The 22093-nt window shown below is 37.1% G+C and overlaps 1 protein-coding gene across 3 annotated transcripts in view; it reads left to right on the top strand.

Annotated features, from left to right (window-relative positions):
- Window positions 1–22093, top strand: part of Grid2 (glutamate ionotropic receptor delta type subunit 2) — a 1427031-nt gene that overhangs the window by 1059700 nt on the left and 345238 nt on the right. For all 3 annotated transcript variants that reach the window (XM_052719853.1, XM_052719854.1, XM_052719852.1), the window contains exon 10: window positions 20839–21036. In XM_052719853.1, the coding sequence (XP_052575813.1) occupies window positions 20839–21036 (198 nt within the window). The remainder of the gene's footprint in view (window positions 1–20838; window positions 21037–22093) is intronic.

Genomic DNA, 22093 nt, shown 5'->3' on the forward strand with positions numbered 1-22093 from the left:
TACCAGGCATGGCAGTGCACACTTTAATCCCAGTACTCAAGGAGGCAGAGGCAGGTTGATCTCTGTAAGTTGGAGTCTACACACATTCTCCTGTCAGCAAGGGCTACACAGTGAGACCTGTGTAAATGGATAAGAGAAAACAGTTTTTAAAGTGGAAGAAATTTGAACTTACGAAGAGAATCCTAGATCAATGCACTCAGTTGACATAGTGATGGTTCTCCCTCACATGTGCCAGAGCAAACGAAGAAAGTTTTGCTGCAGATTTCAAATGTTATTCAGCATGTTTGGTAGAAGCTGGAGGTCCAGTAAGCATCCAGTACCCTCCTACAGGTTGATTCAGTGGCCATGAGAATAACAGGCCAGATAAGAGGGTTAAAAGTAAATGGCTGTTGTTTGAATCTTAGATGGTCTTATAATTAAAAAAAAAAAAAAACTGGATCCAGATATTGGGGTGAAAGCTGAAAGATCAGAGAAGCAGAGCAAGCCACAGCCAACCTCACTTTGCCAACTCTTCAGCCAGTCCTGTTTCCTCTGTGAAAATCTCTGAGTCCTCACCAGAAAGGATCTCAGCTGAACTGCATGCTTCCTCATGCCATATAAACCTTTCTTCATTCAGTCATGTCACTTTCTGGGACTTAAGGTGTGTGTGCTTCCTGGTACTGGGATTAAAGGTGTGTGCCACCACTGCCTGGCTCTGTTTCCAGTGTGGCCTTAAACTCACAGAGATCCAGTTGGATCTCTGCCTCCTGAGTGATAGGATTAAGGGTGTGTGCCTCTATGTCTAATCTAGTGGCTGGCTCTGTCCTCCAATCCCCAGGCAAGTTTATTATGGCACACAATATATCACTAAAAATGCCTATTCTACAGGGGCTCAGGTTGCCCAAGGGAACCTCAGCCTTCCATATGCAGCATTTCACAGCTTATCATCAATAGTCAGACAAGCCCAGTTTGCATGGTCATGGATTGGGAAACTTTCAACAGTATATTTACATGTTACAATCTCCAGTGCAAAAGGGAAAATCAACCTCAAAATGATGTTGGATGTAATAACTGGATTTCCCCTTTCAGTAAGAAACAATGCTAGTGTGATTTTATCCTCTTCTGGAGGCCACAGTCTTAGAACACATCTGTCTTACTTAGAGTTTCTGCTGCTACGATAAAAGCCACTCAAGGAGGAAATGGTTTATTTACTTGCAGTCTGTCATCTAGAGAAGTTAGGGCAGGAACTCAAGGCAGGAGCTTGGAGGCAGAAATTGAAACAGAAGTCATGGAGGAGTGCTGCTTACTGGCCTGCTCCTCATGGCTTGCTTAACCTGCTTTCTTATAGCACCCCAAAACTACCATCCCAAGGGTGGCACCATACACAGTGAGCTGGGGCCTCTACATTATTGTCAGTTTAAACCCGTTGATAACAAACTCAGAGTCACTAATCATGTATTAAGGAAAGAAATCAAAGTCTTCCCCTTGCACTCATTTAACTGAGAGCAAGCCCAAATTTGAATTCTCTACTTCTTTCTCCCTGTGGCTTTCATCATTCCTGCCTATTGTAGGAATCTATGCCTGCCTGAAGGCTATTTTTGAATCTGCCCCCGTGTGTCTGTGTGGGTCTCTCTGAATGTTTCTGTCCCTGACGAAGATCTTTCCCTTCCCTTTTATCGAACAAAAGAAACATGGAGGGGGAGGAATAAAGACTACTTTACAGAAATCTTTATTGTAAGCTTTAACAGAGCTTTTTACAATGTATTAAGTTTGACCCAAATAACAAACAAACAAACCCTATCAAATAATATTTGAAAGCTGCTTTCAACTTTTATGGTGGATTTTTTTTTAAGTAAGGCCACTTTCAGCCTATTTTCTCTCTCTAGCAAATGATTATCATAACATTCATGAAAATGAACATGCATTACTCTAGGTTGGGGTCATGAAAGAGTACATAACTTAAGATTATAGCTATGTGTTACTTTAGATTGTGAAAGTTGATTATACGGGAAATCCAAGGCAAGTAAGCTTGGCTGTTGCAATGTTCTCTTAAAGGCAGGTTAAACAAACAGGCTTAGTACGCAGTAGGATAGCTGTCTAAAGTCTTAAGTGACTTTAAGGTATATAATCAGCTCTGGCTGTGAGGTCCAGAAAAAGGCTCAGTCTTTTAGAATTTGTAACAGATATTTTTAATATAATGCATTGTCACACCATATCATTCACAAATCAAGAAAATGCACCAAGGCTTGCCCTCAAGTCAATCTGGTGGGGCATTTTCTCAATTAAGATTCCTTCTTCAAAAATGACTTTAGTTTGTGTTAAGTTGACAAAACATCTTTACCAAAGAGAAAGTTACCCCTTAGTAAGATTCTGTTCCATTCTCAGGTATGATAACAGATCTCAGCAAGTAGTAAAGCATTAATCAAATCACTTTCCATTCTACTAAATGGTCCTATAGGGTGTTGGGAAATGAACAGAGATGCCTCCCAAATGCAACCATCTGGGAAGAGTTGCGCCATGTGTCTGTTATTGACATTCAGCTCTCCCACTGGAGAGATGGGAGGCAGGGGAATCACCTTCTTGCCTAGAGGTCTTGGAAATGGAAAAGTTCATCAAAGAAAGAAAGCAAATGTAGCTATTTCCAGAACAGCATTCACATGGCCTTTTAATTATCATTTGAAACATAACAGGTTAAGGATTTACTGTGTGTCTGCAATATCTCCTCATAAAATTCTAAATAATTATTTTAGCTTACTAGCACTGAGTCCATGGTGTTTGAGTTAGTCTTGTGTTTCCTGCATGTTTCAAACCTTTCACCCAGGGATTTAAGGAGGTCTAGGGGATGACTGTAAAAGCACAAACTTTATAGTTTCTTTCTTTATATTAATGTGTACATGTGTGTCCATGTCTGTATGTATGTGGACAGAAGAAAAGCATAAGACTTCCTGGGACTGGAGTTGTAGATGATTGTGATCTGCTGTGTAGGTGCTGAGAACCAAACCCCAGTCCTATAAGAGCAGCAACTACTTTAAACCCCTAATTCATCTCTCCAGCCCTGATTTTGCAGTTTCTAGACTTTTCCCCCTTCTTCCTTTTATATGTTTAGAGGTTTTCTTTTCTTTCTCTCTCTTTTTTAAAGCATTGCTTGAGGCATGCTTTTTGAATTAGCACAGTGAAATGTTCAGAATAATTTTTTTCTCATTGATTCTTACATTGAGCAATGTACTCTGAAGTTCAATTAAAAATAATAACTATAATGTTGCGTGGAACCAAATGTAATCTCCAAGATCATGGTCAATAAAGCACTTCAGGAAATGAAGTATTGAATATGAATGGTCTGGGGCTCAAGGCAGATAAAGAAGCAACCAATATGCATTTGAAAGCAAAGTCTTTGGCTTATTTAAAGTTAAAGAGAATGGAAAAAATGGTCATTTATCAAGAAAAAAAAAGAGGGTTGAACAATATCTCACCTTTGTTCTGTGAGTCTTTTCATAATTTTAAGAATGACCTTAGTCATTAGTCCAAAGAATTAAGATGTCTTTCAGTGTATGTATTACCACATTTGGGGACATTTTTACAATACATTTTAAGAAATGCAGGGACAAACAGAACCTATACTCATTTTTTTCATCATGCTTAAAGACATTCACTTTATCTAATAAATAATCTAAAAGACAGGGTAAGTGTTAGGATTGGCTTGAGGCTGGACATTTCAGAGGATCATACAACAAGCCACCGAAATGGGGGCTGGAGTCCATAAACCCTCATATTGTCCAGTAAATTGTAAGAACCTTCTTCTAAGTTTCTAAGATGCAACTCCCATAATTAATTCAACACTGTAGTCTAGTTCCACATAATTCTTCGTAGGAGTGCCAAAGGCATTGTTGTTTTAGGTAACTTATTATTGATTTTGATGACATTTCTAGTTTTATTTATTTATTTATTCATTTGGGAAAGAGAATATAGTCTTTATAGCTTCAAGTTCAGGAGTCTACACTTCTTTTTCTTTTTTTCTGGAAATCCCTATGAATTTGTTTCTGGCTTTTAAATATCTGACTTCCAGTCTTCTGCCTCTGCCCTCTGTGCAGGACAGCTTCTCTTTTAAGTTTCCCACTGTGCTTGATAATAGAATCAAAAGGAAGAGGCATTCAGCTCACCAGAAATAGAAAACCTGTCACCTTTACCTGAAAGCCTTTAGATCAGGCAGAGCAGCAGCTGCCATGGTCAGAGTAGCTTCAACAAAGTACCTAGAATAGGCTGGCAAAATTATCATTTACTTCAGCCCATTCAGCCTCTTTTTTAGGAAAAAAAAAGAAAGAAAGAAAGAAAGAAAGAAAGAAAGAAAGACTATCTTTGTTCAGGAAAAAAAAAATGACCGTGGCAAGAGAAACTTTTTGTCTATCCAATTAGGCCAGTGCTTAGGGGTCTGCAAGCAACTGATGTGTAGATAGAAGCAGGAGGATAGTCAGGCATTGCTTCTACGTCATCCCGGTGGAAACCTCTCAGTGACCAGACACTGTCAGAATACTCCAAAGAAAAGACTGATAGTGGATCTTAACTAAAAGGGACAGGTGTAGTTAGGGCTGACATGTGTCATCCGCCACTACCCAGGAATAGAAGGACTCTTAGAGGAGGGATCACAGCATCTGTATTTTCAAGAGTCTCTGCTCTAGTTTGTTGAGGGAAGTTCAGACAGGATTTCAGATGAATTCATTGTAAAATAGCCTTTATTCCCAAACAACTCACTAAATTTGAAATGTGACTTGAAAGGTGGGCAGTATTTTAAGTTCAGTGTGTAAAAGGTACAGAGTAGGGAATCTAATCCTACCATTTGCTAAAAGACTACCCCAAGTTCTTTCTCTCTATCCCCATGTCATTTCTAGCTCTTCTGCCAGACAGGCATGTACATTCACGTGGAGGCAGTTGGAGGAGTTGATGGAGGCAGTATAAATTAATCGGTGGGCAAGAATTTCTACTTTAGCATCAGACACATGGATTCATATTTGAAGTTTTCTCTCTAGTGTTAAATCTAGCATATTATCTAGTCTATTCTCAAATTCTAGCTCTCCCTTATTTATGATAGCAATAAAAACACAAGAGCATTCTGAAAACTGCAGAGGTGATGGAGTAACCAGAGTGATGAGACACAGTGTAAAGGGGTTTTGTTGTTTTGTTTATTCTTTTCCAATTTTGGCCAATCCTTCATGCTTTAGACTCATTTATTCACATCTTTTAGTGAAAACCTGATTCTACATTCAATATCAAAAATTTAAATAGGGTAGAAAAAAAAACATTAGGAAAGCCAAATACAATTTCCCTGCAAGTCATGAGATTTGCAGAGTCCTGTAGCTGATGGTGATGTAAGATTCACAGTGTATGGATCAGGAAGATTGTTCGCTGGGTAAAATTCCTGTCCCACAAGCATGAGAACCTGAGTTTAAATCTCCAGCACTCACCTAAAAGCCAAGTACAGCATCAAATGTCAACAATCACAGGACTAAGACAGAGACAGGTGAGTCTCTGGAACTCATTAGACAGCCAGTGTAGGAGATCCTGTCTCAGGAAGTAAGGTGGAGAGCACCTATGGAAGACACCTGATGTGGACCTCTGACCTGTGTGTGCAAACATTCCCATACACAATTACACTCACCTAGGTAAACAGGTATGCATATGAACATAACACATACGAAGTATAACAGTGTCTGTCACTAGCTAAACTAATTTTCTGTATCTATAAAATTTGAGGCAATTATAGTCCCAAATTAATAGAACTATACAAATACAAACAGAACTATACAAATACAAAATACAAAATCATTTAAAAGTATTTCATACAGATTACATCCTATAGGATGTTTGTTGATGATAGTATTTACAATATTATTACATATTACATTTTAAAGCATATGTAATGCTGTGGGTAGTTTGGGGCTTTTTCTTCCCATTTACAAATATGCACATTAAATTTATCATGTAATGAGAGAATTTTCACCTAAGAGATGTGAGCAATGATTTTTCAGCTACTTAATGAATAAATTTTATAGCCAATTCAGACATCCATTAGCTTATTCACAGGACTGTATTCAACTGCTCGAATTCTAACCACTACAACTTGACATTTTTATTTTTCACTTATCAAACTATGTAGGGATGCTAATGAAAGCAATTTTATTACAATGATATTTTGAATCTTTCACCACACAAAGAGATACAAATAATTCTTAAACTGAGATTCTCACTTCTAATAAAAATGACCTGTAGCCCAGCTCCGAGCAGATGGCTGTGTGAGGGCTTTGGAGGCACCGAACAGATAGTCACACAACAGACTTTCTGAAAGTCTCTTATGCTTTTCCAAACTTTCTAATCCAGATCGCGGAGCATTTAGAATGTTTACATTTGTGTTTGGTCCCCTGGGAAACTCAAAGTGAGTTCTCTTTCAGATTCATTTGTAAGTTTGTTTGGAATTCTTTTCCTGGGATATGGAATGGCAGCCCAAACTAAAGAGCATTAGGAGGCATTCAGTTTTTGACTGCAAATTTGTGTTATGGAAAAGCTTTACCTTCATATTTTGGGTTTATGTGGTCAGAGAGACAAAGTCTCACTCTGTAATAGCCTGGACTCAAATTCATGGTGATTCTCCTGTCTCAGTCTGCCACATGTAGATTTTACTAGCATTCCATTTTTGACATGAATTTGCCTAAGTGGTGTCTGAGAAGCCCCTACCTCACACACTGCTCAGAAACATTAGCATTCCCTTTCATGGCTGCCAATCTGATAAATGATAAATGAAATTGTTTTTCTTATTCTAATTTGAATTCCCCAAAGGTATTTTAAGAAAACAAAAGTAAACAGTTCACTGTCAATGTTTGCTATTAAACTTTGTCTTTTCAGTGTCTAAGCTCCAAATAGTATGATGATTTTAATGGTTATTATCTTTTCTAATACATATTATTTTTCTATTAAATGATAAGTAGTGATTGTGTCAGGATTTTATACAAGTACACATTTTTTTTCCTGATACTAACTCTGAATGTGTTTTAATTTTTTATTCAGTGCTCTGGGTCTTTACAAAACACTGTCTTTGATTCTGTATTGAAATTCACCTTGAGGACTTTCCTCTATTGATTCAAAGCCTTAGTTCCTCTAATAGAATTATCATGATATATTCCAAGTACAAAGCCTTGATGGAGACTCTCAGAAGTCCACCCTCTCCCCAACTCTGAGCATGTGTGGTGAATCTCTAGGAGCCTGGGAAGATAACTTCTATTTGAGCACTTAAAATCGTACTCAAAATGACCAGTTCCAGCAGCTTTGCATCCAAAAAAAATACCTAGAATTCACTGGCGAGTCATGATTGATCTAGTAAAGTCTTCTCTTACTTCTTCTAGCCAATTCTAAATAATAAATGCCCATGGTCTAATTAGGTGTTAAAACATATCACACCGTATCCTTCCTCTAGTCAGAGCCCATCTGCTTTATATCTCCATGGCTTGCCATCACTGTTGAAAGAACAACCAAACTCATCTCAGTGGCCCCCAAACCCTGTTCAAGCTTTACCCTACACAGACATATGGCTTTTATGCCCTTAGCTGCAAACACGCAATGTCTTTTCTCTCAAACATATCGTGGAAACGCACACCCATAGTATATGCACTGACCCTCTGTAGCGAACGCCATGTTTGTAGAGGCTCTTACGGCCGGTTCTCACGTATGCCTTGCCCTGGTTACTCAGCTGTCCTTCTCGGCACGCCTTACCGTGTGTGCTGGCTGTTTTGTGTCTGTTTTTCTTTCCTTTTTCTCTCTTGTCAACTTGACACAAGATGGAGTTGTCTGAGAAAAGGGTGCCTCAGTTGAAGAACTGTCCCCATCAGATTGGCCTTTGGGCAAATATGTGGGGCATTTTCATGATTAATGGTTCATGTGGAAGAGACCAGCCCCCTAGAGATGGGGCCACAGGGGGCCACTCCCAGCATGTGGTCCTGCCCTGTGTGGTAGAAGAAAGAAGACTGAGCAAGCCGTGGGGAACAGGCCAGTAAACAGCGTTTCTCTGTGGTGTCTACTTCTACTCCACCATGTGGGTTCCTGTCTTGAGTTCTTGCCCTAAATTCCCTTAATAATATGCTGTGATTGGGATGAATAAGTTAAAGCTGCCTTTTATTTCCCCAAGTTTCTTTTGGTCATGGTCTTTATCACAGTAATAGAAAGCACACCAAAACACTGCTTGAAATAACATGTGTTCCATATAATCTGAGTGATGAATTATTTTTATTGTATGCCCATCTACTATTGCATAAACTTAAAGGTTTGGTTCTCAACACTCACATGACAGCTCACAACCATCTGTAATGGCAGGTCCAAGGGATCCGACATACTCCTTTCAACTCCACAGGCAACAGGTACTCATGTGGTGTACATACTTACATCTACGCAAACACTACATACTACATGTATATACACACACACACACACACACACACACACACACACACACACACACACGAAGAAACTAAGTTCAGGGTCATGTTGGGAAGCAGCTACTTCTCTGCCAGATCTTTGGACAAGATTTCCCTTGACAATGTTTTTCTTCTCTTTTTGCTACATCTGCTCTTCTCTTCCCTGGGCCATGAAGTTTTCTCCTTCATAACCCCGGCATGGCTCTTCCTCTCTAGCTGTTCCTTACTTTTGTTTTCTTATCCTGGATTTCTTATCCTGATCTCTTTAATAACAAATTCCATATCTCTGCCTTTTTGAACTTGCAAAACACTCATGTATTCTCTATAACAGATAATGAGATTTTTTCCCAAGGAGAATGGTGGTCATTAATTCTGCATATATCAAAGTAGAATGTGTCATCACTAAGCAAAATGTGAGCTCCCACCATGCACAAAGACAACTCTTGTTTGCTACAGCCAAGAGCATGTTTTATGGCAAAACATTTTGAAGAAGCCATTAAGAAATATTCCCATTCTCTCCATAATGGCTTTGAGTTTTGTGTGAGCAGAATTCTGAGGCATTTCTAGTGAGTTGTTCCTGGTTTGGGCCATCCTGACATTCTGTGAAATTATGCATTATGAAGGCTCCTAATAATCCTTGATAAAGCTTTGGCAGGAGAGCTTGCAAATTGTACTTATCAAAAAAAAAATACTTAAAACAAACCTCTGTTAGCAGCAAGAGTTAAAGTGGGAATTAACTACAAAATCTGCAGGGCACATGCAGTACTGTGAATCAACTGAGCAATTAGCACGAGATTTTTAAGTGACTGAATACAAATTCAAAATTATGAAGTTATTATTAAATGATGTTACAAGTGATGTGAATAAATCTTTGATAATATAAAAATCCTCAAGCGCTGCAACACCCTTTTCTATGGGTAGGTCTACAGATCGTGAAGCTAATGTCCTCAGACTGGTAAACGGCTGACATTCTGTGGGAGCTGTTATTTTAGTCACAGAACCCTACGCCTAGAGAAGCTGTCACACAAATGATCAGCTTATTCAGTTCTGCAGTTTGTTTTCACTTCATCACAGACAAGGTTTGCATCAATTTAGACTCAAGTCTTATTAATATTCTTTGAAACTAATTGCTGGAAAGTGAATTTTAACAGCAGGAATTTGTGACTTCCCCTTTCTCCCTCCATCCTGATAGTAGAAGACTCAGAGCTACATACTTAAACTTTGAAAATATATGTTACATAGGAACAAGCCACAAACTCCAATCATCTGGGCAATAGCAAAAGACCTTTAATCAGCTTTTTTTGTTTGTTTGTTTGTTTTGTTTTTTGTTTGTTTGTTTGTTTTTGAGACAGAGTTTCTCTGTGTAGCTTTGCGCCTTTCCTGGAACTCACTTTGGCAGATTATCTTCCACAGAAGCTTTGCACCAAAGAAGCAACAAGCTGTAACAAGGCTTCCGTATACTCCATTATCTGGCCCCTCTCCCCATGCTTATTCCTTGTTTTTGTTTATTGAGCAATATGGGACAGTTGTGCTAAACCTCAATTGTCCACTAGAGGAGATATAGAACTACCAGGTAGACAGGCCTCTGGGCATGACGGTAGGAGTTTATTTTCATTAGGTTAATAGTGGTGGGAAAGTTTGTTCACTGTAGGTAGCGCAATTCCCTGAACTGGAGTTGGAAATGCTATAAAAAGGAGAAAATGACCTGAGTAAAAACTTTTATTATTTTATACGTCTTGACCGTGGCTTCAGTGTAACCAGCTACCTTGTTACCACAGCTATGAAGAACAGTGTAAATTAGAAGCCAGAATAAACCCTTTCTCCCTTCAGTGATGTTAATCAGGGTATTTTATCACAGAAGAAAAGATGTAAATAAGAGAATCATGCATACAGAAAAAAAAAAAAAACAAAACCATGAACCATTAATGAGTGTCTGCCCAGATCGAAAAGGGAGTAATTCTTATTACTACAAGAATCACTTACCCTTTCTCATTTGTCTGATTGCTTTCCCCCCAGCATCCTAGGCTTAACCATCAGAGTGCTGACTTTCTTTATAGAGTGTCCTCTATGAAAGCTTGGATGCTTAAATGATGTAATTGTGCCTGGTTAGGGATATTTTATAAATGCTATTAAGCTCTGTTGTTTTAAGAATTTTTTTTACTTCAGTTATTCTCTTAAAAATGTATTCATGCTAACGTTTTGTTTTAGTGCCTTACATTTTAAGCTATTTGATATTTTATTGCATTAGTACACCACAGTGTATTTCTCTTTTCCATGCTGATTGGCATTGGGATTTTTAGAATATATCCAGATATGGCTATTCTCATGAGCCTGTTGGCATTCTTAGACGTATAATTTGCTCAGAGTACCCTCTAGCATGCACGTAAGTCATAGAAATAAACATCTTTGTAGGAGATACATGTCTGTGGATTGCTCAAAAGCAGGTGATCTTAACTTGTATATGAATGCCCCAACTCTCTACCAGCTGTGTGAAAGTGATTTTCAAAATAGCTGTGCTGTTTTGCACAGCCATCATGAGTGAGTGTTAGTCCCTGGGTCTTTACCTGCTTCACAGTATTACAAGTTCTCAGATTCTGTTTTTTTTTTGTCTCACCTCTATCTCTTCTCACTTTGAGATTTTCTTTTTCTTTCTTTCTTTTTTATTCTACTACTTCTGGTCTACTTCAGTTCATTAATTCTTTCATTGCCTGATTCTAATCTCATAACAAACTCCATCATTATGTTCTTAATTTGGTCATTATCTTTTCTAATTCTCAAATTTCTTATCAGTCCTATTCTAAACTATAATGGCACTGCAATAGATCCAGTTTTCTGGTGGCTAAAACATTTTCCACTTATTTTTTAAATACAATACTACTGTCCTTATTATTCACATCTAGGGATTCTAACTACTGTCCTGAGATGTCCTGTAGTCCTTTAGAAGACCTGCTGGTTCTACAATATGAAGCATTGTACCTTTTGCTTCAGGTTTTATGGGGTTTCTTTGTTGTTGTTTTGGGTTTTTTATTTGTTTGTTTTGACACTGTGTTTAGAACTCATTAGAAGAATAGTGTGAAACTTAGAATGGAGATGTTTCCTCTGAAGGGACTATCATTGTGATTGGTTGTTGTTGGCTTATCTGTCTTGTTTTTCTCCTCTTTGGCATCTAGAGGCACTGTTACTATGACACTATTTTAAATTGTGTTAAAATTTTATGCAAGTATATAACCATGGCTTTTGAGCAAAGCATTGCAAAAGATGAAATCCCAGACGGGTGAAGTTGAAAAAGACAAAACAGGTTTTGATGTCTCCTTTTCTATACCCTGCTGTGTGGCTTTGGGCTAATTCTCTTCATTTTTGTTTTCTTGTCTATTAGGAAAGGGTAACTGTTAACCCCCAAACCGTAATTACTCTCCTTTAGCAATCCCCACCTTCTTCCTTCATTGCTTTCATGGCACCAGTTCTGCTGGGCGTTCTTTGCATCTTCATGGCATTGAGCATTCATCCCTCCCCTGGCCACAGATCTTGCATGACTTCTTACATCAGCCCACTCTGTTAAGTATAAGATTTGAAGCACTAGCTGATCAATGGATATTAAATGGATATGTCAATGAGTGAATAATTTTGGAAATAGGTGCATATGTAAAAATGATTCAGTCAAGCTAGGTATTGCCACAGCAGAGCACAAATGTCTCCTTTATTATGGCTTCTGGAGCTTCACTCCATTTTCACTGCTTGTGCTTACCTCGCTGGTATATTGACTCCTTGTCCTCACAGAGAACAACTGCCCTAAGTTAGAATTTATGAATAGTGATCCAAATCCGTAATGGAGCTTAAGAATAAAGCTTTTAAAACATTGATCTGGATAAGGAATGATAGGATGTAATAAAGGTTTATTTAGGGTATAAAATCTGAAAGGCATGTTCATCAATAATTCATCAACTCTCCTTAAAAGGATCTTGGTATAACCGTTTCTATTGAGTACTTTTAATCAATTCTGGTTGCCACTACTAGCAACAGATTTTGAAAACACGTTTGTGAAATAGATCTATTTGTATAGGTATTTACTTTAAAAGTGGAATTAAAGTCACTCATAAGAAGAAACTTATCATAGTAAGAAAATATACCAATATATTGGGAAATTCCCAAACAGCCCAGGCTGTTACCAAGATAGGTAGCTCTCCAAAAACTGCAGTAAGGCCCCATTGCTGAAGACAACACACACACACACACACACACACACACACACACACACACACACACACACGTCATTGAGCTTGGAGAGATTGAGCTAGTGCCTGTATAGAACCTTTCACTCCTATATTCTAGTATCTGTGACACAGAAAGGTACTCTGAAGGCTACAAAAGAGAACAGTAAACACCAGCCTAACCACAAAATCTTTGATCTACAATCTGTCCTGCCTGCAAAATATGCTAGGGCAATGGTGGTACAAACCTTGTGGGCATAACCAATTGATGTCTGATTTGATTTAAAGCCCACTCCATGATAGAGAACCCATACCCAGCAATGATTGAGTAACGAAGAAGAGGAGTATAGATAGTTCAGAGACTTAGGGTAAAAACCAAATACTACCTTTTTTAAAGTAACAATAAAATGTCTTTTAATGATATTCTACTATACTCATAGATCAGAGGCTTATTCAGCCATCATCAGAGAGGCTTCCTTCATTAACAGATGGGAGTAAATACAGAGACCCACATCCAGACATTACACACATACACACACACACACACACACACACACACACACACACACAAAGAGAGAGGGGAGACAGGAAGAGGGAAAGGGAGAGAGAGAGAGAGAGAGAGAGAGAGAGAGAGAGAGAGAGAGAGAGAGAGAGAGAGAGAGAGTTTTGAAAACACAGCTAAATGAGGTATCTCCATGAAATCCTTCCCCTCAGGGCTCTGGGAACCCTTTGGAAGTGGAGGCAGAAAGAGTAGGGAGACAGAGGGGATGGGGGACACCAGGAGAACAATAACTTCTAAAGTAGAAGCTCTCAACCTGTGGGTTGCCAATCCTTTGTGGGGTCACATATCAAATATCCTGCATATCAGAGATTTACATTACAATTCATAACAGTAGCAAGTTACAATTAAGAAGGATCAACTAAATAATTTTATGGTTGGTGTTACCACAGCATGGGGAACTCTATTAAAGAATCACAGCATTGGGAAGTTTGACACCACTGTTCTAAAACAACTGAGCCAACCTCATATGAATTCACAGAGTCTGAAGCAGTAGAGGGCCTCCATGGGTCTGCACCAGGTCCTCTGTACACATACAGTAGCTTTCAGCTAGTACTTTTATGAGACTCCTGAATGTGTAAATGAGTGGGTCTCTGATTCATGTGCCTTCTCTTGGGGCTCTTTTACTTTTCTTTTGGTTTTACTTGCCCGACTTAGATATGATGGTTTTTGTTTTATCTTATTATGGTTTATTTTGTTGTGGCTTGTTGTTATCTCTTAGGGTCCTGTTCTTTTCTAATGAGAGATGAAAAGGGAGTGGATCCAGCTAGGAGAGGAGGGAGCAAGAAACTGACAGGAGTAGAGGGAGGGGAAATTGTTTTCAGATAATATTGTGTGAGAACAGAAAGTTTTTGCTGTTTAAATCTTTCACATTCTTAACTAGATTTATTCCAATATTTGTTTATTTTGATTTTTGAGTCTACTGTATAAGGCACTGTTTCCTGGATATCTTTTTTGGTATGTTTGTAGTTTGTATATAGAATGTCTACTGATTCTTGTGGGTTAGGTATGTATTCTATAGAAGTTTCTTGATGGAGTCCTTAGTGTCTTTTATGTACAAAATCATATCATTTGCCAGTAAAGACACCTGTGCTTCTTTATTTCCTGTTTGTTTCTCTTTGATCTCCTTCAGTTGTCTTGTTGGTCTACCTAAGACTTCTTGTACTGTATTGAATGGGAATGACAAGAGTTGACATCTTTGTCTTGTTCCAGGTTTTAATAGAAATGCTCAGTTTTCCTCCGTTTACTCTATGTTGGCTGTGGATTTATTTTAAATTGAATTTAGTATGTTCAAATATATCTCCTGTATCCCTAGTCTTTCTAGGAATTTCACCATGAAGAATTGTTGGATTTTTGTAAAAGGCTTTTTTTCTGCATCTAATGGGACATTCATGTTTTTTTCTTTCAGACTATTTATGTAGGAGATTCTGTTTATTGATTTATTTATGTTGAACCATTCCTGCATTTCTGGGATAAAGCCAACTCCATTTCTGGGATTTCTTAGTAATATTGGATAATCCTTTCTATGTATTCTTTGTTTTAGTTTGTAATATTGTATCGAGATGGTGTGTTTGTAGTTTTTGTTTTGTTTTTTTGTATGTTTGTTTCTATGTTCATCAAGGATATTGGCTAATAATTTGATTTTTGTTGAGTTTTTTTTTGTCTGATTTCAGTATCAGTGAAGACTGATTTTAGAAAAAAATAATTTAGAAATGTTCCTTCAGTTTTTCTTTTACAGAATAATTTGAGGAGTATTGTTGTTAACTTCTTTTTGAAAGTCCAGTAGAATTGTGCACTGAGTCCATTTTGCCCTAGGCTTTTATTAGTTGGGAGATACTTATTTACTGCTTCTATCTCATTAGATGCTGTGAGTCTACTTAAATTATTTACTTCATCTTCATTTAAATTTGATAGGTCATATATATCTAGAGATTTATTTATTTATTTATGTTTTAAGATTTTCCAGTTTGGTAGAAGATAGACTTAAAAAGTAAGACTTTAGATTCTCTCAATTTCCTAGATATCCTTTGTAATGTTTCTCTTTTCATTTCTAATATCATTAATTTGGATATCTCCATCTTTCCTTCAGCTAATTTGGTTAAAAGTTTACTTAATCTTAATAATTTTTTAAAGAACCAACTCTGCATTCATTAATTCTTTGTATTTTTTTCATTTTGATTTCATTAACTTCAGTTGTGAGTTTTGATTATTTCTTCCCATCTGTTCTTAGTGTTATTTGTTCTTGCTTTTTAAAGCTTTCAGATGCATTATTAAGTTATTAATATGAAATCACTGCAATTTCTTGATGTACACCCTTAGTACTATTAACTTTGCTCTTCAGACTTCCTTCTTTCTGTCTCAAAGGTTTTGTTATGCTGTGTTTTTATTTTCTGCCTCTTCAGGGGAATTTTTAATTTCCTTCTTGATTTCTTTCTTGACCCAGTTTTCATTTAGTAGCTTGCTGTTTAGTCTGTATGAATTTGTGGACTTTCTGCTACCTGACAATATCCAGATTTATTCCTATGTGGTAAGATAGTATGCAGGATGTTACTTCAGTTTTCATACATTTATTGAGACTTACGTTTTATCCTAATATGTGATTAATTTGGGAGAACATTTCATAGGCTACTGAGGAAAAAGTATATTCTTTAGTGTTTGAGTAGAATGGTCTGTAAATCTGTTCGGTCTATTTGACTTATGATGTCATTTATCTTTACATTTTCCCTGTGACTTTGTATCTAATAGTATTTCTTTTATAAAATTGGTTGTCTATGGGTTTGTTGCGAAAATGTTTAAACTTGTAATATCTTCTTGATGAATTTTTCCTTTAATGAGCTTGACACACCTTTTCTTACCTCTTCTGACTAGTTTTGAAGGCTATGCTTCAAACATTATAACAGCTCTACCTGCTTGTTTCTTTTTGCTAATCCCCTTTTTACTCTTTTACCCTAAGATAAAAATCTGTCCTTCAAGTTGAGGTGTGTTTATTGGATGCAGCATAAAAGATGAACTCTGTTTATTAATTAATTTGATATGTCATTCTCTTTTTATTGGAAAAATGAGGCCGTTAATACTGAGAGTAATTATTAAATGGTGCTTATTAATTCTTGTTCTTTTGTTATTGTAGTGTTTTTTTTTTTTTAGACCTCTTTTGGCTAACTGAGGTCAGTTATTCCCTGTGCCATTTTGGGTGTGTTTAGTCTTCTTTCAGACTGAAATATCTCCTAGTATTCTCTGTCAAGCTGTCTGAGGTGTCATAAATTCCTTAAAATTGTTTTTATTATGGAAAGTTTTCCTTTCTCTTCCTATAACAATTGATAGTTTTGTTGGGTATAGCAATATGGTCTGACACCTGTGGTCTTAAAGAATTTGTAAAACGTCAGTCCAGGCCCTTCCGACTTTTAAAGTCTCCATTGAAAAGTCAGGTGTTATTTTGAAGGACTTCTCTTTGTATGTCATTTAGTCTTCCTCTTATTTTTACAGATTTCAATATCTGTTCCTTGTTCTGTATTTTTATTGTTTTTATTGTTATTTGTTCTGGGGTATTCTTTTCTGGTCCTGTCTATTTAGAGTTCAGTATGCTTCTTGCACTTTGATAGGGCATCTATTTCTTTAGACTTACAAAATTTTCTTCAATGGTTTCTTGAAATATTTTCAGTGCCTTTGATCTGGGTTTCTCCTCTATCTATATCTATTATTTGTAGGTTTAGTCTTTGTTATAGAGTCTCAAAGTACCTGGATGCTCTGTTCTTAAATTTGTTGTTCCTAACAATGTCGATTTAACATTTTCATTTATTGATTGATCTGTTTTTTTTCTACCTTGTCTCTGTGACCTGACATTCTGTCTTCCACTTAATTCAATCTATTGCTTTCCTCTTGGTTTTCTTTTTTTAAATTCTTGAGGTTTTCATTCATTTCCAGTTTTACTCCAGTCTAGCTTTTCTTCAGAGAATCTATCTTTTTATTGAACTCCATTTTCATATATTGAAGTGTTTTTATTATTTCTTTCAACTCTGTGGCTTATTTGTTTCATTGAGGCATTTATTCACATACTTTTTGAGCTCCTTGTGTATATTTATAATTGCTATTTTGAAATTAGTGTTTTGTGCACCAGCTAAACTACTTTTTTTTTTCAGGAAAACTAGCATGGCAGTGCTTGTTTCTGGAAGAAACACTGTCTTTGTTGTTCCTGTTGTTTTTGGTTTTGTGGTGTGATCCAGGCTTCTGTAGTCAGGCCATTTGTGGTATTTTTTGGTATGGACATCTATTCTCACATTTTTGTGTGTGTGTGTAGTTGTTTATGTCTTTGGTTGGTATTATTCCAACCTGTAAGCTTTTAGATCAGCTGAATGTTGCTTATTTTTCAAGCCTTGGGCCACTGGGGTTGTGGATGGGGCTTCCCATGGTCCCAGGTTGGCACATGGATAAGATGGTGGACAAGCAAGGGTGAGGGACTAGCTCTACGTGTCTCTAACTAGGCTGGAGCCTGCAGGGGAGAGGGGCAGGGTAGTGGCTGTTAGGCAAGCAGGCCAGTGGACTGGCTCTGGGAGTTCCTACTGGAATTCTAATGCAGACTGCTGGTTCAGACTCAGCAAAGACCCAGGTCTGTGTGGTGGATCAGGTACCTGGTAAGGGGACAGGTAGGAGATAGTACTAGCTCTAGAAGTCTCTAACTCAAGTTCAAGGTAGGACTTCACGCAATCTGAGAACCCAGTAATGTAAAAATTTATTCCATTTTCTAGTGATTACATTACTGCTTCACCTAAATGGTTTTTATGTTGTGGACTAGAGACTGTCCCTGAAAACAGAGAATGCTGAGGGCCAAATAGTTTTGGTAAGAGAGTCAGGCACTGTCTTTCATGAATGATTTTTCTATGTTCATAACCTACACTTGAACAAGTTGTAAATGAAATAAGTTCAGTTTTTTAGCATCACTTTAAACATGATATAGGTATGCCAGGCCTTATTAATTATTGGACTTTGATCATATATATATATATATGTATATATACATATATATGTAAATTTGATATTTATTTACAATTCTTATATTGGTTTCTGCTTCTCACAACCTTACTAGCTACTTCAGAATATTTGCCAAATAAAGTCACTGGCTAGTCTTTTGTTCTGTGCCAAACCCAAACAAAAAGTGTTCAAGCTTTAACAATTGGTCAGAAGTTGTATTTTATTTTCATTATATGTATTTATTTCTTTTGTGGTGAGGAGGGTAGTGCACACTCCACAACACTAGTGAGGAAGTCAGAGGAACACTCGTGGGAGTCGCCTCCTCCTTCCACCACGTGTGTCCTAAAGGTGGAACTTGGGTTATTAGGCTTAGTGGCAAGTGTCATTACCGACCGAGCTATTTCACAGGCCTAGGAAGTTTTCTTAAGAACTTGAAAATATATGCAAAATTTTCTATCAAGATTGAATTGTATTTTACATGTAACATTAGCAGATAAAATTAATACTTTTCATTCATGTATCCTATGATACCGTTAAGAGTAAGTAAGTTAGTAATATGACAAAGTATGATTCATTATCAGGTTTTATCTATTGGTCTAATAATTGATTGTTAGTCATTAAGATGAACTACTACCATAATTGGAAAAAAAAAGTATTTCAACAAAAAGGACTGAAATTCATATATTTTTTGAATACATTATGTAACCCAAGAAAGACAATCCTAGTCTGGTACAACAGCTCACGTGTCAGAGACACAGCCCTCTGTCTGTTCTGTGGTGTGTGGATTCATTACCAGGGCATCAGCCATTTTATGTTCACTTCAGCGAGAAAGTTACAAGAAAGACAACAAGAACTAGTGCACATATCACATGGTTTATAGTGCATTAGCTGGAATTAGTCATATAGCCTCACTGAGCATTATAGAGAGCTACAGATTGCATCTATTTCTTAGTAGCACTAAATGTTGGGGAGAGTTATAACTATATGAAAACTAGTGGGTACATTTAACAGTTGTTTACTCTTACTGTCTGTTTACTGATTGATTTGACACTAAGACAACATATTGTGGGGTTGGGGATTTAGCTCAGTGGTAGAGCGCTTGCCTAGCAAGCGCAAGGCCCTGGGTTCGGTCCTCAGCTCTGGAAAAAAAAAAAAGACAAAACGACAACATATTGTTGAATAAATAAATAAATAAATAAATAAATAAGCAAATAAACTTAAAGGAGAAAAACACGGTAATCTCAGAAACCATGTTGGCAAAGCCAGCACAAATGCTGATGTGTCCATGTTGTTCGAGAACATCAAAGTTAGTGCTGATTTTCTGGGTACACAATAGCTGCTTATATTATTTTCAACATTTTAAAAGACATCACTGACAGTAAATGCAGCTTTTTGACCCTGATAATGAAAACATTTTTCTCGGGGTAATTCTTGGGAAGAACAACTGAGGCTGATGATGGAGAGTATCCTAAAATAGGGGCAGCAATTTACAGGGTGTTCACTTATAAACAAAAAAAGGCCAAAAGCAAAATCTTATTGTGCATATCAAAGATGGCTAATTTGTGTGTCTCTATGGAAACACAATTCAAAGAAGAAATCTTTGAATATTTCCACCCAAGGAAAGATTTTGGTCTGCCCCAAGTGTTGCATGGACTACTAACACTAACAATGGTAAATATTAAGTATTTGTCATTAAATATTAATGTGTCTGAATTATTTCTGCAAAAGTTTAGGAAATCAAGTAATGAACTATTGAATTTTCTGTCATCTGCTCACATATTTCCAAACAACTGCACTCTTAGCACTTGTTCTAAAGCGAAAGCAGCCTAGGTGTTAGCTTCAGCAAGAGCAGAAACTTAGGAGAGGGTACTTTTGCAGCAGGCCTAAGGCCATAGGTTGAGTCCCTAGCACCTCAAAGCCTGGGAGTAATGGCTCATACCTTTAATCCCAGCACTTTGGAGGTGAACCAGGAAGATAATAAATTCAAGATCATCCTGGGATACATGTCAACTGTACCAAATTAAATAACTTTTTAAAAAATCATGCAAAAAGATGAAAGATATAAGGTATGAAACCAGTTTTTCAAAATTTGCTAAATTAGTTCATCAAAAAGATAATTTTTAAAAATAGTAGTCATAGTACCAGAGCTGTTTTTGTAATGAAATATGTTTATATCAAAGTAATAAAACTACCTGCCAAATAACTTCTAGTGTGGGTGATATTCTAAATTTTACATAAACTATATACCTTTTGAATATTTGCTATTTTTGGATATGCATGTGCTAACAGTTTTTTTTTTATCTATTTTTACATAGGTAGACAAAATATCTAATTGAGACAGTAAAACCATAGCTTCTTGAAAATCAATTACATTGTTGATGAATCTTAAGTTGTCCCCATACAGCAAGAAACCAGAAATCACACTCTTGGAAAGTTTAGTTATATTCATCTCAGTTTTGATCTGACAATGGTGGAATAAAAGATGACAAGACACTGGGTGATTAAGCACAGTTCAATAACATGATGCATCAATGATGTATGAAACCTATTCCCGAGTTAATTTTTTTCAAAGCATGAAATGATATTGAGACCTTGTCAGCTAGACTCTTTCAAGAATGAACTCTTGTTTTTAGGGAGCAATGTTGATTGACATCAAGGTTTTTCTTCCATGTAGGAGGAGCCTTTTGTAATGGTCTCTGAAAATGTCTTGGGAAAACCGAAGAAATACCAAGGCTTCTCCATTGATGTTTTGGATGCCCTATCTAACTACCTGGGTTTTAACTATGAAATTTATGTTGCACCGGACCACAAATATGGAAGCCCACAGGAAGATGGGACTTGGAATGGATTGGTAGGAGAACTTGTTTTCAAGGTAAGAATTCATTTATCTCATTCCCAAAACTTCAGCTATGAGCCATGAAAGCTGTCTTCATTTGAAGAAGCTTGATGGAAAATATTTGATTGTGGTATATAGTGCAAGAGACTCACCCAGTGCTATTTAATCAACACTGTGAAGAGAAAACTGGATAGCAAAATATAGTTTAAATGTGAGGATATCCTACAACAGAAAATTACAACTGCAGTCTTCTTTCTGTCTTTTGGCCTTATTCCTGTCCATTCTGTTGGTTTTCCTAGGATTTTCTAATATAGCTAGTTCTTGGGTTCAGACAGTCATTTGAGGGGAGTTTATAAGTATATTTTTGCCTCATCTGGCAATATCTTCTATATCAATCTCTATCCTTTGACACATTAGTGGTTAACATTCTGTTAGAACTTCATTCCCCAATGGTGTGTGAGTTGAGGTGGATCCTCAGTGACTATGTGTGTACAGTAGTCCTAACCTGCTGCAGTACCCATTCCCAACAGATGATTCCCCCTCCAGTATCTGTCTACTTCTTCAAGAAATGGCATGGAGAGAGAGGTAGACTGCTCAAGACTGTGGGAAAATGTGAAGGGAACTTTTACACACACACACACACACACACACACACACACACACACACACACGCCCACAAGGACACACAAAAAGAAAAGAGAGAAAAAGGGAATACAAGGATAACTGCTTTTGCCAATTCTGTTTACTTTTAGATATATAGAGAATTGAATATGATTATAAGTCAAGAGGGAAAAAGAAATAGGAATTTAACATAGAAAAAGAAGTGAATGTGTGATAAATGTCCCAGAGTCATTAGAAAAAAGTTTGAGAAATGGTTTTGGTGAGGGAAAGCTGTTGCTTTCATACTGAAATGTTATGATCAATATGTGGCTGAAATACACAGGTAAGAAGTTGAGAGGTTGAAGATCACAGTGCTTCAAATTTCTTCACAAAAGTAAGTCGTGCAGTGGCCTGACAATGATGGGACAATTGTTACATTAGAGTCTGGAGGAGGCTGAGGTGGGACACACCTTTAATTCCAGAACTCAGGAGG

Source organism: Peromyscus californicus, unplaced genomic scaffold, assembly GCF_007827085.1.
Source record: "Peromyscus californicus insignis strain IS unplaced genomic scaffold, ASM782708v3 Scaffold_6__1_contigs__length_162567912, whole genome shotgun sequence".
In the NCBI taxonomy this organism is placed as follows: Eukaryota; Metazoa; Chordata; class Mammalia; order Rodentia; family Cricetidae; genus Peromyscus; species Peromyscus californicus.